At 48.5% G+C, this 14481-nt stretch overlaps 1 protein-coding gene across 2 annotated transcripts in view; it reads right to left on the reverse strand.

The window, feature by feature from the left end:
- Positions 1-9913, reverse strand: part of LTBP1 (latent transforming growth factor beta binding protein 1) — a 367328-nt gene extending 357415 nt beyond the window's left edge. For both annotated transcript variants that reach the window (XM_054567953.1, XM_054567945.1), the window contains exons 1-2: positions 9398-9913; positions 8303-8373 (exon numbers count right to left, since the gene is read on the reverse strand). In XM_054567953.1, coding sequence (XP_054423928.1) covers positions 8303-8373; positions 9398-9888 — 562 coding nt within the window. In that variant the 5' untranslated portion in view covers positions 9889-9913. The remainder of the gene's footprint in view (positions 1-8302; positions 8374-9397) is intronic.
- Between the last annotated feature and the right edge of the window lie 4568 nt (positions 9914-14481).

A 14481-nucleotide genomic window follows, 5' to 3' on the forward strand; every position in this document is an offset into this window, starting at 1 on the left:
AAAGTTCCTGCAAGATTAAACATGAGATTGGAGTTATTTGGCAATCCTATAAGAAATATAGACATACTTAAGTGTATAAAGACAAAACATCCTTATTATATTTTCCTTATTACCCTATTTTCCTCCAGTGGCTTTTTACTGGTTATATTGTCTCTCCTCTCTGAAGATTCTCCCTTAACTTATTCCAAAATACCTTTGAAGGTTTTCCTCCAGCCTTTTTGTCCCCAGTCCTGAATAACTGATTCCATTTGTTCAGAAAAGCTGACCACATCAACCTCAAATCGCAACACCTTCCTCCAATTTGTCTCCCCATCCATCGACCAAACTCATCTTTCCTCTGGTCCAACAGAACCAAAGGCACATATTCAAAAACCAGCCCATCCATCTCCTAATTTACAAAACACAACATTTCACAAACTGTTTACTTATACCCGTGCCAACAATATTACTCAAATGCGGTGGAGAGGAAAAGCCACAGGGAACAGTGTAGTTGGCCAAGAGCAGTATTTGGGGATCTAAAATTACAGGGAAAAAAGTCATACAACATTCATTTTACTTAGTCCCAAATCTCTATCAGATGATGTTGAGCAGAAAGATTCTAAAATTGGCAGGGAGAAAGGAAAGTTGTCTTAAAGCGTGGGCCATGCCAGCGCCGTCTTCAGAGAGGAGGCCGGAGGAAAGAGACCGAGGTGGTGTGCCCTTGCAAAGCTGTCAGAATAAGCAGTGTCTTGTGCACGGACAACCACACAGAGAAAAGAGGGGAGAGAAAACCAAACAGAAATGATTGCCAAAAGGTGAGGTATATAAAGGAAGTGCAATTCTTTATATAGGATTTAGAGGACAGTGTTTACAGCACAACAAAATCAGACATGCTAGTTCAGTTCCATTTCAGTCAATTCAGTTAACATTTGGACCACAGCAGGGGACAGAGCCTGGGTACTTAAAACAACACAGAGAAAATCTTGCTCCCCAGGAGGTCCACACTGATGGGGAGACTGATGCCGCTCCCGCCTGGTCCAGCCATACACAGAGTCAGGTAAGAGTGAAATCAGCGCTGGGGGAGACAATTTTCACCAGGGGATCTGAGAAATTCCAAGAGAGATGTGTAGGAGTCTGGGGTACCCAGGAGGGGGCGAGCCTGAGCAGAATGGGAGCCCCTGAGAGCTCAAATATTGTTGGTCAGGAGTCCTAATCCCTAAGCATCTCTCACATACAACTCCAGGCAGTACCCCAACAAGCGTCTAAATGATGGTACAGACCATCATTATACCTATGCTGTGAGTGGGGGAGCCCAGCCTTGCCCCAGGTCCCACAGTCCGATGGGCTATGCCTTAATAATAAGCAAGGCAAATGAATAGGTACACATGGGCCTATGCAGATAAAAGCAGCTGTGATGTGTTTTTCCGTAAGTACCAAAACAACCAATTTGTGTCGTACCAACCAATTATGTACTATTTTCTCTCCACTAACAAGACAGGAAACTTCATTAGTAAAGCATGCATTTAGAGCAAGATAAGATCAGACTCTCTTCCTTATCTATAAATCAGTGTGCTTAATTACCACATCTGGGACCTGTTAAAAACATGACCCTGTTGGATATATTATTTTCTGTTTTGGTGTGTTTAAACTATTTTAAAATTAAAAATAGAACAGTTTGTGGAAAAAAACACTCAATGTGTTCCAAAGCGTTTCAGCCTTTTTTAAAACCATGTTATTTAACCACCTATATATCATTAACAATTTTGAAACTTTCCAACTCTTATAAAAATAAATACACTTATCAAACACTCAACTGACTAAAGAAAAAAAAACTGGATGAAATAACCCTATATGCTTCAGTCCTTGTATGTACGATTCAAAATTGAGCTAAACTAATATTTAGAGAACCCCCACGTTAAGCAGTTTCTAAATTGTTGGGCTTGGCCCTTAAACTCCCAAACAAAGGGTTATAAATATTGAGTTCCTCCTGCATCACTGTTTCTCAAAATGTGGCCCACCTCCATCCGCGTCACCTGGGGTGCTTATAAAAAACCACAGACTCTGATTCAGTGAGCACTTTAACAAACTCCTCCAGTGGCCAGCTGCACATGCATGTTTAAGAACCACCAATCTAGAATCTCTTAAAACAGACCAAGTAAAAATGGCCAGAGTCGTAATCAAAATCACAAGTAGCCAATCCCTCCCTGGAGCAGCCAGAGCTCCTGCGTTTGGGAAGAAGCCAAGTTAAATCCACAGTCACGGCCTGTGGGGGAAGGGCGAACCGTGCCTCGGCCCTCCCATCCCTGGGTTGTTGCTAGGGAATCCCCAAGTGCCCTAGGGGTGACCCGCCTCCAAGCAGCCCACTTCTCAAGTCCATGTGCACAGTATATATGGGCTTGTGTAATGAGTTCAACTGTGCCTCCCTCAAAAAGAAAGATATGTTGGAGTCCTGATCCCCCAGTGCCTTAGTATGTGACCTTATTTGAACCTGACTTGGACACAGGATCTTTAGAGAGGTAATCCAGTTAAAATGAGTTCGTTAGAATGAGCCCTAATTCAATATGACTGGTGTCCTCATAAAAAGAGGAAATTTGGACCCAAAGATAGACACAAATAGGGAGGAAATGATGGGAAAAGACTGCCTTCTACAAGCCAAGGAGAAAGACCTGGAACAGATCCTTCCCTCACAGCCCTCTGAAGGAACCAACCCTGTCGACACCTTGATTGTGGACTTCGCGCCTCCAGAACCCTGAGACAGGCACTGTCTGCTGTCCCCAGCCCCCCAGGCTGCGGCACGTTGTTGTGGCAGCCCTAGCAAAGTGACAGAGCTTGGGACTCACACAGGGAATGGAGGCAGGCGGAGCCAGTCCAAGCCAGGGCTGTCCGGAGGGAGAGTTAAAAAGACCAAGGCCTCGAACGTCGCCGCCCTGGATGTCCAGGCAGCCGGGGGCAGCGCGAAGAACAGTGAACCACGAGCCGTAAGGTCTGGGGTGGGGTCTGAGCACTGCCTCCTGTTTGCAAAGCGGGCTGCGATAAATCACGCCCTGCCTCCCTGACCACCCCAAACCACCCCCGCTCTGGGACACACCCGCCCTCCCCGCACCCCAACTGTGAGGGTGAAGAAAATGCTCTCCGTGTGCTGGAAAGGCCTGCACAAGCTGCCCTCACCCCAGGGGCGACTGCTCAGCCTGTGCTCGCGTCCTGGTCGGAGTTGGAAGTGTGGGGACAGCCCTAGCATTCCACGTCGCCCTGCTCACTGCTAGGAAGGACTTGGAAGCAAAATCTGCATTTTAGGAAAGATTCATTTGAGCTCCCAAACGTGTTTGAGTATGTTTGGAATATCCAAGACAACAAATAACAGGGTCAGAAACAGCAACCTCGTGTGGTTGCCAAAGGTCCTTTCAACAAGTCAGGCTTCCTAAGGGCCCAGGGTTCACTGGGCAGAGAAACATTTCAATAGGCAGGCCTGGCCAGGACAGGCAGGCAGTGTGCTCAGGCTGGCCCGGGGGCTGCAGAAGGGCTTCGCAACCAAGGTTGAAGTACTATCGCAACACAGAATTTATGGTTCCTAAATGTTTGTTTTAACCAGTGTTGAGAACACATATTTGACCCAGTGTGAACTTGACCTCTGGGTCCCTCTCTTCGCCAAGCTGTCTGTGCAGCACGACCAGATTTTCCAGCCCGCCCTCCCCCACCCCCGCCCCCGCCCCCAGCTCCCAGCACTGGGGCCGGGGCAGCCCTCCCAGCAGCTGCCATGGTAAACCTCACCGCAGATCTATTGGCAAAGCAGCTGTCAATGGCCAGAGCAGGCACATGAAAAATGTGTAATCGCTCTGGGCCTGACTCCCAAGCTCAGCTAGCACAACACTCAGCCAAAAGGGACAGGAGACAGCCTGGACGTCCCCGTGGTCACCTGGAGCTCCAGCCGCATGACACCCTGCTGGACGATGTCATCGACGGCAGCATCTCCAAGCACCAAGGGTGTACATAACTCTGTCCCCTCTGTATATAATTAAGGAACACTTCTAAGTTTGGGTTTTCTTTTTTCAAAGCTGCGTGGGCTGAATGCCAATGGAAAAGCAATGGAATATCGATTTTTCTAAGGAGAGAACAAGTCATTTGCTGTGCCATGAGTTAAGTGAGTAAAAACAGACCCTGTCCTCCCTACAGCTGGCTGCGTTTCTCCTCTATTCAGAGCATGTGGCGCATGGTAAAAGCTAAACAGATATTCGTTAAATAAATGAAAGAACCATCCATGCATTTACGCAGGGGCTGCAAAGCGCCAGGCCCTCCGCCATCTTTTCCCTTCGTCCACCTCATCCTGCCAAGCCGGCCTCGCCCGAATCTCTCCGGTATTCTTTTGTAGTATCTGTTCCCAAGTCCAGTCTCCTCTTTAAAGCCAGTGGCAATGTCTCTCTCTGGCCTGCATTTACCCTGAAAGGTGGGCAAAAATATTGAAAGAACCCACAGGTGGTGGGTTCAGTTTGGCCAGAGGGGGAAAAAATGCAGAAGTGGGGAGAGGCAACAACATTAATGCCCCACTTGAAAGACAAAGTCGCTAAGTTACAAAGCCCTCCTATAAATGTTAACTCTTTGGAAAGAGGAAAAATGTGGCATTATCTCTTTTGCCCAAAACTGATACCATTATCAGCAGTCACTCCATATTAATAGCCATAATGACACATCTTCTGCTACAATTTCAACTTCTAGAATTGCACACACAAAGGGGGTCTGGAAAAGCCACGTTAATGTGCAACCGGGCATACCTACAGAGACTGAGCAGGTAGAGTCCCGAGGGCCCCCTCTGTGGATGCGCACACCCATTGTCTATCCGTGTGGGCCTGAGGCCTGCTTGCTTCACATCTCTCTGGATCTGCGATTTAAGGTTCACTAAATCTCCAGTCTTCAGAAGCATTTGCCCATGGCCCAGGTAAATTCCGTTTCAATCAACTAAAAACAATGCAGGCTGCCTCAAAGGGGCACCTGATTTCCTTCACTGGATTTAGCAAACACAACAACATAAACACATCCAATCTCTTATGTGGAAATACTTTTCGCATCAGTTGGACATAACTTAAGTAAAATGAAATTCTTCAACTAAAGCCCTTCGATTATCCTCAAAATACAAGGTCAATTAGGAGGCATGTGGGCAATACATTTGAATGCGCATATATATTTTATGACTGCTGTATTAAGGAGGAACTTCATATTGACATGCCATTGGTTTTTTGTGTTTTTAGGTGTAATAACCCACACAAATGCAATTTGTTCAATCTCCAGTGCAACTGTTCAATCTCAGCACAATAAGGAAGTGAGACAGGAAGGAGACCACAAATCAATTTCTTTTGCAATCTCAATTTCCCTAGCATTTACTAGGGAGTTACAGTCACAAAAACTGGTGTCAGGATTTTTTCCATTCAATTTATGAATACTTTAGGAGAGTGTTTTCCCCTAGACAGTAAGGTTTTACACAAGGAGAACTAGAGACACACAAATAATCTAATAGTCTCTTTCAAAGTTCTTTTAAAAGAAGTCATTCAGGGGTACAGAACAACCCAAAGTACTTACTTTCTTTTTTCTTGGAAATCAAAACCAGGACAGAACAGGAATGACTGGATTTTTCATTTATTCTTTTTTTTCCACCTTCATTGAGGTATAATTAATTGTATTTGTTCAAGGGGCATGCCATTGTTTTGATATGTTGTGAAATGATCCCCGCAATCAAGCTAATTAACATACCCATCCCCTCACAGAGTTAACATTCCTTTTTTTATGGTGAGGACACTTGAAGACCTACCCTCTGTGCCAATTTCAAGTGTACACAGTATTGCTAACTGCAGTCACATTGCTGTGCACTAGATCCCCAGAACTTACTCATCTTCCCCATTTACCCATCCCCCCACCCTAATCTACTTTGGGAAGAAGACCAGGACAAGGACAAGTCCTGGGAAAGATTCGAGGAAAGAAAACCAAGTAATAAATAAGTGAGACAGGATTTACTTGGCTTGTTCCAATAATAAACTCTGAGACTCTTTCTGGCCTCCTCAAGGCTTTCACGCCCATTCTCTTTCACCTCCCTACCTGCAACAATCCCAGCGGCAAGCTATTAGCAGTTATTTCAGGATGGGAAATAGTTTACAGAGGTCAAATGAGTTCAAAGCCACACAGCCAGTGAAGGCTGGAGGAACTGAATTCAGTCCTCTGAACCTAGAGTTTCTCCTGGTATCACACTGCTCAGCCATGGACACAAGTGTCCAGCATCGGCAGTAACCCTGACAGTCCCACCTGAAGGCAGGAGACTCCTTCATCTCGCTGGCTGTGCCAGGCACACACAAAGCAAAGCATTAGGTGGATTGAGACAGATCCACCTAATAGACACAGCACTTTGGATTGAGCACTGACCTACCCCTGCATCACTTTTCAAAACAATTATTCCTGAAAAGACTTGTGATTTAGGTTTCTAGCATTCTGGGCCCACATTAGTCAGATTTGGCAGCAAGGCTAATCTTTTAAAGACAGAAAACCATCGAAAGGAAAGTGATGTTGCTATTGCTTACACCCTGGTGCTGCCAAAGGGCTGCCTCCTAGGACCTGGAAAGAATTTAAACCAAAGCCAAAAGCATTTGTAGGTTTTGTGAGACGCAATCAATGGAGCGACTGCCTCTGGAACCTGCAGTAACTGTTCAACCCTCGCTTCTCAGGGGGCCCACCCAGCTACACCTAGGCTCACACAAGCCCTTTCCTCTCTCACCTGGAGAAGCAGAAAGCCATGTGGCGATTCCTCAGGATCTGGATGCTCTCCTTCTAGAACATCTTTGGGTCCCCAAATCCTCAATCTGAAAATAGGGGGGGCTACTCTTTTCAGAAAGGACACCTGATTGCATCACTTGGCCAAATAACACATTCTCGCCAACAGGCACCCAAGAGCACCCACCCACTGTCTCTAGAGCCCTGCTCTGTGTTTTTAATCTTTACAGAGCAATATCCCATCGCAATGGTGCTGTTGCAGATGGGTTGTCTCCAGGCTGTAGGCAAACCGTATCATATCAGGCTTCGAGCAGGAGTTACGGAAGGGAGAAGACGGTGTGTAATTTGACCCGAGCAATTGTAAATTCAGGAAAAGACTGGTGCACTACTGTCAAGTATAATCTAAGAAGTGAAAAAGTATGACAATCTCAAATGCCTACAACCCTGACCATTTATGATCTGGTGGTTCGAGTTCAATAATCAGGAACTGACAGGCAGTTCACATCTGCCATAACTCCTTGATCATAGCCGAATCCTAACCCCTCTAGACACTCCTTTTTACAAAGTTAAAGCCACTATGCCAAAGTCCTTCTGTTACTTTGAAGGACTGATGGCATTTCTCAACAAACAAACTCACTAGAATGGCTGAGCTAGAATTTTTTAAAATTCATCCACCAGTATTTTAAAATCCAAACCATACATAAGACAAATTGCTAAATTTGACTTATTATTCTGAATACTAATAAGCCCCTGAAATTTTGGATGATTCCAGGCCATATGGTTATGGCTCAAGCTCTACGCAGAGAACACCTAAGAACAGTTTGCTGCTTCTGAGTGGACGTAAAAGTTCTTTATTTCCAATTAGTACCAGCCAGAAGCACCTTGTCAAAAGGAACCTTGAAATGTTTTAACTAATACCTTAACTTCACGAGGCATGGGGGAAATATTTTCAGATCTATACGCATCATCAATCCATTCATCTGAAACAATGCCAAGCAAGTGTACTGGCTGCAGGAAGCCCTGCCTGCCAGTTCTGAAGAACAGTACAGTGGTTACCTCCTAGGGTTCTACACGTCATAAGGGTTCTGGGTGCTATCTTCAGAAAGCTTTAAGAACTAATAATGTTTTATTCCAAAATAGGGCCTGCTTCTTCCCATTCCCCTCCTGCCATCATCTGAAGGAATGTTTTCCATTTGTTGACACCCATGCTTAAATTAATTGTATCGGTTCTGCCATATGGCACATGCTCCAATGGGAATTTTTTGCCTAACTCCTGATTCACAGGTGTGACCTGGTGATCAATACTTGAGTGATTGATACCCGACTTGCGTGCAGAGGAATCCTGGGTCCATGGTTCCGGACAACAATTTGCTGCTGGCACTGACTGACCCAACGTTATCCTGGCGCAGACCTTCCTGGGCAGCAATGAAGCTGCACATATGGGGTAGATTGTATTTCCGGCACCACCTTATCCAGGGTAGCATTAGCCCGTTTCACGTGGCCCCTGTTAGATCGTCCCACGTGGACAGCCCCACTTTGCCCACCGTGCAGGGCCACGGTGAACATGGAAACTTACGTTTGGTGCATCGCTGGGAGCCAGGGGCCTTACTCCAGCCGTGGCAGCACTGCCCTCCACACACATTGACCCTGAAACAAAGCAAGACTCCTCAGTCCAGCAGTCGCAACACTCTCCTCCTGGGTGCCCGAGCTTCCGGGGGCTTGCATCCTGCCTCCATATTCCTCCGGCTTCCAGAGAGTCCTACCGGGGGCCCAGGATGCCCAACCCACAGCTGCGCAGGTAGAAAGGTAAGGGCCAGGTGTCAGAAAAGGGTGGGAGAACCAAAAATCCTGCAAACCTAGAGCTACACAGAAGGAGAGAATGACGTCCGAATAAGTGGTTACCTTATCTCCCAAAGTACAGCCACATGCATGTTGTATATTATCGGCACCCACAATTTAAATGTCACCTGAGTTTTAGAGAAAAAGGGTCCAAGCAGAGAGGGGTGAGGTCACAATGCCTGGAAACACCCTTGAAGAAAAACACCAAACAATCAAAAGTAGTTTTCCCCCACAGCCCCAACCTGTGATTAATGGCGAGGGCTCAGGAAGGATGTTTAAGAGCCCCCAATAACATAAACTTGCCAACCGAAAACTCTGTGGGTGCTAAGACGCGCCGTCCCCGGAGAGCTGACCCCACAGGTGCAGAGGAGCCCAAGCCCAGTTTCTAGAATGCTGACATGTTCTAGGCCACACAGGGCAGGAACCAAAACGTTGTTTTCCTTAGCTAGAAAAAAAAAATAATAAAGCTGTGTTGCAAAGAGAAATTTAATTGATGCTGAGGGATTAAGTTGTAGTGACTTCATGTTTACGCCCAACTTCTAGGAGTAGCCGGGTTCGCGCACAGGAGGTTACGCCCCAGGCAGAAATGCCTTTTGTGTTTATCCGCAGCAGCTCAGTAACAATGCACTCGGGGTTTATCCTGTGTAAAAGCTCCTCGGCTTCCTCGCACTCCGCTCTTCCGCGCTCCGAGGCCGGCAGAGGCGGGCGGGGAGGGCAATGCCGACCCACTGCGCACGCCGCCCGCGGCCGCGGAGAGGCTCCGAGTGGCTCTGACCCCCCGGTCCCGGCGCGGGCGGCGCGCACGAGGAGGGAGGGAGGGGTGTGGGCTTACCCCTGCAGCTGCTGCTTCTGGTGAACCTGCAGCCTCGAGCCCCCGCCGCTCTGAGTCTCCTGCAACACTTTGGATCGCACGACTTGCCTGCCTTGTTTGGCGAACGGGACAGCCGCCGGGTGACCGCCGGGCTTGGGGTGGAGCTGCCCGCCGGAGCCCCCGGGACGCGCCGGCTCAGGCGGCGCCGGTGGCGGCCGGAGCCCCTGCAGGGCCGCGCCGCCAGGCTGGCTCGTGCGCCGAGTCCGCTCCGAGGGCACCCCCGGGGAGGCACGGCTGGGGGGCCCGGCGGCCGCCGAGCTGCGGCTGTACCTGGCGTTGAGCGCGACGTTGAAGGTCCGCTGGCGCGGGGGGCCGCCCAGGGGCAAGGCGCCCGCTGCCAGGCCGGGGCCCGGGCGCACCACGTACGTGATCCTCCGTACCCGGCCGTGCGCGGACGATGCGAGCAGCCCTGCCCAGAGCAGGAGCCCCCACCTGAGCCAGGACCCCGCCATCGCGGGCCCGAGCCGGCGCTCCCGACCCCCGCCCCGAGCCGTGCGGCTCGCCCGGTGCGGCCGCCTGCTCGCGCTCGGGCTTCTCCCCGAGAACTGCCGAGAGCCCGGGAAAGGCGGGGAAGAGGCAAACTCGGATACAGGGGAGGAAGTTCTGCGGGCGGCTGAGCAGCCCCAGACCCCAGCCGAAAGCGGCGGAGAGAAGGGGGCGGGGTGCGGAGAGGAGAGCCTGGAGGGGAGGGGCGAGGGCAGCGGGCTACAAAAGGTGAGGGTCCGCTGGCCGAGTCGCGGAGCAGGAGGCGCCGCGCCTGGGATTCGGCGAGAGCGGGCGAGGGCGGGTGTGAGCGCGCGGGACGCTCGGAGGCAGCCCCGGTTGCAAAGTCTTTAAAAAGTTTCTCTCGCGGTGGAACCAGTGTCAGATCTGAACAGCCAATCTCCGGCAGACGTGACGTCAGGCAACAAATCCTAATTGGGGAAAGCGTGCGATGAGCCAGGGAACGCGCCGCCACCCTCCACATCCACACAGATTGTTACTTTACGTTGGCAAAGCAGAGATCCCCATCCCGCGTCCTGGGAAAGGACAAAGGACTCCGCAGAGTGACTGAGCGGTTCTTGCCTTCTGGAAGGCCCACAGAGTTTGATCGTGTTCGGAAGGCATTCCTAGGCATTTTCTTATCGGTGTATGCTCGGATACTTGCTGCGGGGATTGGATTACTATACCAGGTCGGGCCCCAGGAAGGACTGCTGGGGGTGCGCGATCTGTCGATGGGAAGGCGTTTAGAGGGCGCTCTGTGGGATTGTGAGCTCCCCCGTGCTGGTTTCTCCATCTGCTGCTTCTGGTACCCTAGTCTTCGCTCTGCTGTAGGAGGGTGCAGAGCGGGCAGCAGGGGGCGCCCGCGGAGACTGGAAAAGCTGCCGCCCAACCCCAGAAGCAGCCCTGCGCTTGGCGCAAAGGCCTTTAGGATAGAAATATTAAGTTGGCCAAAAAGTCCGTTTAATTTTTGCTATAAAATAAAAGACACATTTTCCATGTGCACCAATAACTTTATTGATTTGGATATTTCGAATGTGTCAGTTATCTCCTGTGTAGTGTAACGTTGATTATTCTCAATTAATGTCCCAATTTGATTGCAATCACCTTCAACTGGTCTGCCGGGCGTGGAGCCTGGTCCAGCGAGAAATCTCCAGCAGGCAACTTCGCAAACCACCTTTGACAGTTCTGTCAGTCATAAGCACCTTTTCCACACACGGCACAAATCTTTTTTGGCATTTCAGTTGCGTTTTTACCTTTCTTGAAATAATAAAGCATAATATACTGAAAATGTTGCTTATTTTCATCCACTTCCAATTTTAAAATGGCTACACAAACATTCACCAATTTTGACAAGATTTTTCAGTGCACACTGATACGACAGCTGTCGCAACCCAGTCTGTTGGGGCGGCCGTGACATGAGCTGTGGAAGAATTCACGAAGAGAGGAAAGTGCGGCGAGTAAAAGTTTCTATTCACTCCCCAAGAAAGGAGAGGGGCATGACGTGGAGAGATACACCGGCAACGAGGGGTGGGGGTTCGGAGCTTTTATTGGTTGGATTAAAAAAAGCGGGGCGGGGGTTGCTGTTGTTGGCCCCCGGGCTGTTGGGGCGTTGTAACACAAGGCTGCCGTTTGTTCCAGTGTTATCTTCTGCCCGTGGCTGTCGGGAGGGGTTAGTTCTGTCCTTGCTTTCCAGCATTGTCCAGGGCTGGGGACGAGCCCACAAGAGTAAAATGGCAGCAATGTTTAATAAGGTCATAGGCCTGCCCACAAGGCAAATGGCACCACAATAGTAAAGGGGGCTGGTTTTATCCTTTCACAAAATCGTTCCAAATGAAGTTAAAGACAACTAAGTGCTACTAGATCCATCTTATGGCAGGGAGGAGGGGGGGGGACTTTTTGGCCAACCCAATACAAATTTTAGGATTCATGACAACCCCGAGCCATTATTAGTATTTCTTGAAAGTCAGATCAGTTCCCGGGAGGTCTATCCGAAAGGAAAGAATGGCTCGCTAGAAATGACCCAAAATCACACTAAGGGAGGTGCAGAATGTTCCAGGCTACAGAGTCCCTGGGGTCGTAATGCTCTATGGGGAAAACCATGAAATGATACAATAACATATCTACCTCTAGCCTTTGAATGGAAAGCCATGTCTCCAGCAGGAATGCTCAATTTTGTTCCATGAATGCAATAGAGAACCCACGGTTACAGCAGTCTTTTTTAAAAAGCCATATCACTAAAAATGATAGTTTCCAAGGCTTTGGTTGTTCTTGTTCATGTTTATTTGTGACTTATCCTTTTGTTTTGTTGCCTGCCTGCATGGACTAGCAGACAACTGGTAGCAAGTGATGATGGTTTGAGAAGAATTAACGGAAATAATTTTTAAGTTGAGAAAACTTAATCCATTTATCAATTTTTTCTGTGCATTGGAGGAAGACCTCCAGTATTCGTTTTGGTGGGAGAGGACCTCGGTCCACTTGCTTGAATGCAAGTTTCGTATGAGAACACTCTCTCAGAGCCACTGTCCTAGAATAAATAGCATTGGGCTGGAGGCAAAGACCTCAGTTCAGTGCTAACACTTCACCTAATTAGCTGTTACAACCACAGGCAGTTCTCTCTGAACTTCAACTTCCTCCTCCACAACACAAAGAAGTTGGATTAAAAGTTCTTTCCAGCCCTAACAGGATCAGTGAGGTCACTCCTGGTAGCTTCTGAGCCGGACCAAACGGAACGAGCTGAGAAGACTGAGAAAGGAGGGTGAGTCAAAGAGCCGTCCTATAGGAAGGGCAGGACAGAAGCCTGTAAATATCGAAGCACCCCCTACGCTGGTAAGCACAGGGGCTGGCCCTCTGCAGGTACGAAGTTTCACAAGGCGCCAACCCCTTTGTCCTATCTGATTTGGGAGACAAGATGTAAATAAACAAAAGCTTTAAAAATATATAAACAACACCTGAATGAAGCAACACTTTGAGATAATAATACTGAATTCACAAGGCAGGACCTGATTTGTATGATGCCAACGTCCATTTCAACCTTTGCGGTCCTGCGGAAGATTCACAACGTGTAGGGAAAACACTTCCTACCCTCCACTCGGGTCAGTCTACAGAAACTTGACCTCTCAGGTAGGGGTTATATAATTGCACAGCAGTTGAGGTGGATGAGGGAAAGGGCTGTCTAGAAGCACTGACTCCATCCTGAAGACCCAGGACAAGAGAGGAGAGGTGTCAGACAGGTGAAAGCTCAGAAAATAGTAAAGGGCAGCATCTCCAAAAGACCAGACTTGAGTGGGATGGTGGGTGGGCTGTTCTGTGGGTCACTCCCAGGACCGTGTACATCAAAGCCTCCATCAGTCAATGGGAGGCTCCGGCCTGCAGAGGACAGAGCCTGGACAGGGAGCCAGCAGCCTGGGGTCTAGCACTCCGCTTCACTGCCCATGTGAACTTGGGCAAGCCATTTCACCTCCCTGAGTCTTGGTTTCCAGAGGGCCTGCGGATCAGCCCGAGGTCCTTGCGTTTGGGGAGACCAATGACCTGAGTTCGCCCGAGTGCTGTGGCTTGGCAGGAAAATGTTTTCTACCATTCAGATGCAATACAATCTTCCTTCCTCTTGACCCACAGCAACGCAGAGGTGAGTGTTTCCCCCCCATCTTCGACCTGATTACAACCTGCCTCGTGACAGCTTTGGATATGTCACAGTCAGATCATCTGTGAAACATAACCACAGGAAGAATCTCTAGTGCAAATGTTAATCTCATCCCCAAAGGACCCATAAATGTGTTGTACACATGTGTGCATACACAACTGTTAATGTGGCAATGTCCACGTGAGTGTGCCACCCCAGTCTAGTAGGGAAACTCTAGCAAAGTCACAGTTTTGGACATAAATCTCTTGCTATTTACATAACTAGCAAAATAATCCTTGAAAAATATTATTCACCCAATGTACTATCACAGGAGATGGTTACTCATCTAAAACACTGAACTCACTAGTATTCTGAGAATGACAGCCCAGTTTCTGTCCAGCATGGGGACAAGCCTTTGCCAAGTCCAGACTCAGTTTGATTCCATGGGTTCTGGACCCATACCTGCCCCCCGCCCCTGAAACCCCCCAGGTTTTAAGGTCTATTTGTATTGGCAGTACACAACTTCCTGATTCAAAAAACAAGTCTTTAAAGACCTCATAAAACTTCTTGGACTTCAGATGGTTTTTACCAAACAATACGCAGATGAGCTAAGTGTAAATGAATCAGAAAAGAGGATTATATTTCCCATAAAAACTCATGAGTTTGAGGATTAGGGGAAGAAAGGAAGGCTGGTAAATGCCAAACATTTTAAAGTACTTTGAAACCATTAGTCAAACTTAAAATGCAGCCAGGTTCCCTCATCCCTATGCCTTTCGAGTTTTGTCATTGAAAAATCTTTTCCTACATTTCAGATGGGCTACAAATCAAATTTAGTGGTTGCCTGTGATCTGAACTGCTTCCACTCATGTTTTCCATCCTGGGATTTCATGGAGCACCTTCTGGTTCCCTTGTAGTTGCGGGAAGTTCTTAGAAAGATAAAGGG

The sequence above is a fragment of the Pteronotus mesoamericanus genome, unplaced genomic scaffold, assembly GCF_021234165.1.
Source record: "Pteronotus mesoamericanus isolate MK-2021 breed Mesoamerican mustached bat unplaced genomic scaffold, CSHL_Meso_final contig_101, whole genome shotgun sequence".
NCBI classification, from domain to species: Eukaryota; Metazoa; Chordata; class Mammalia; order Chiroptera; family Mormoopidae; genus Pteronotus; species Pteronotus mesoamericanus.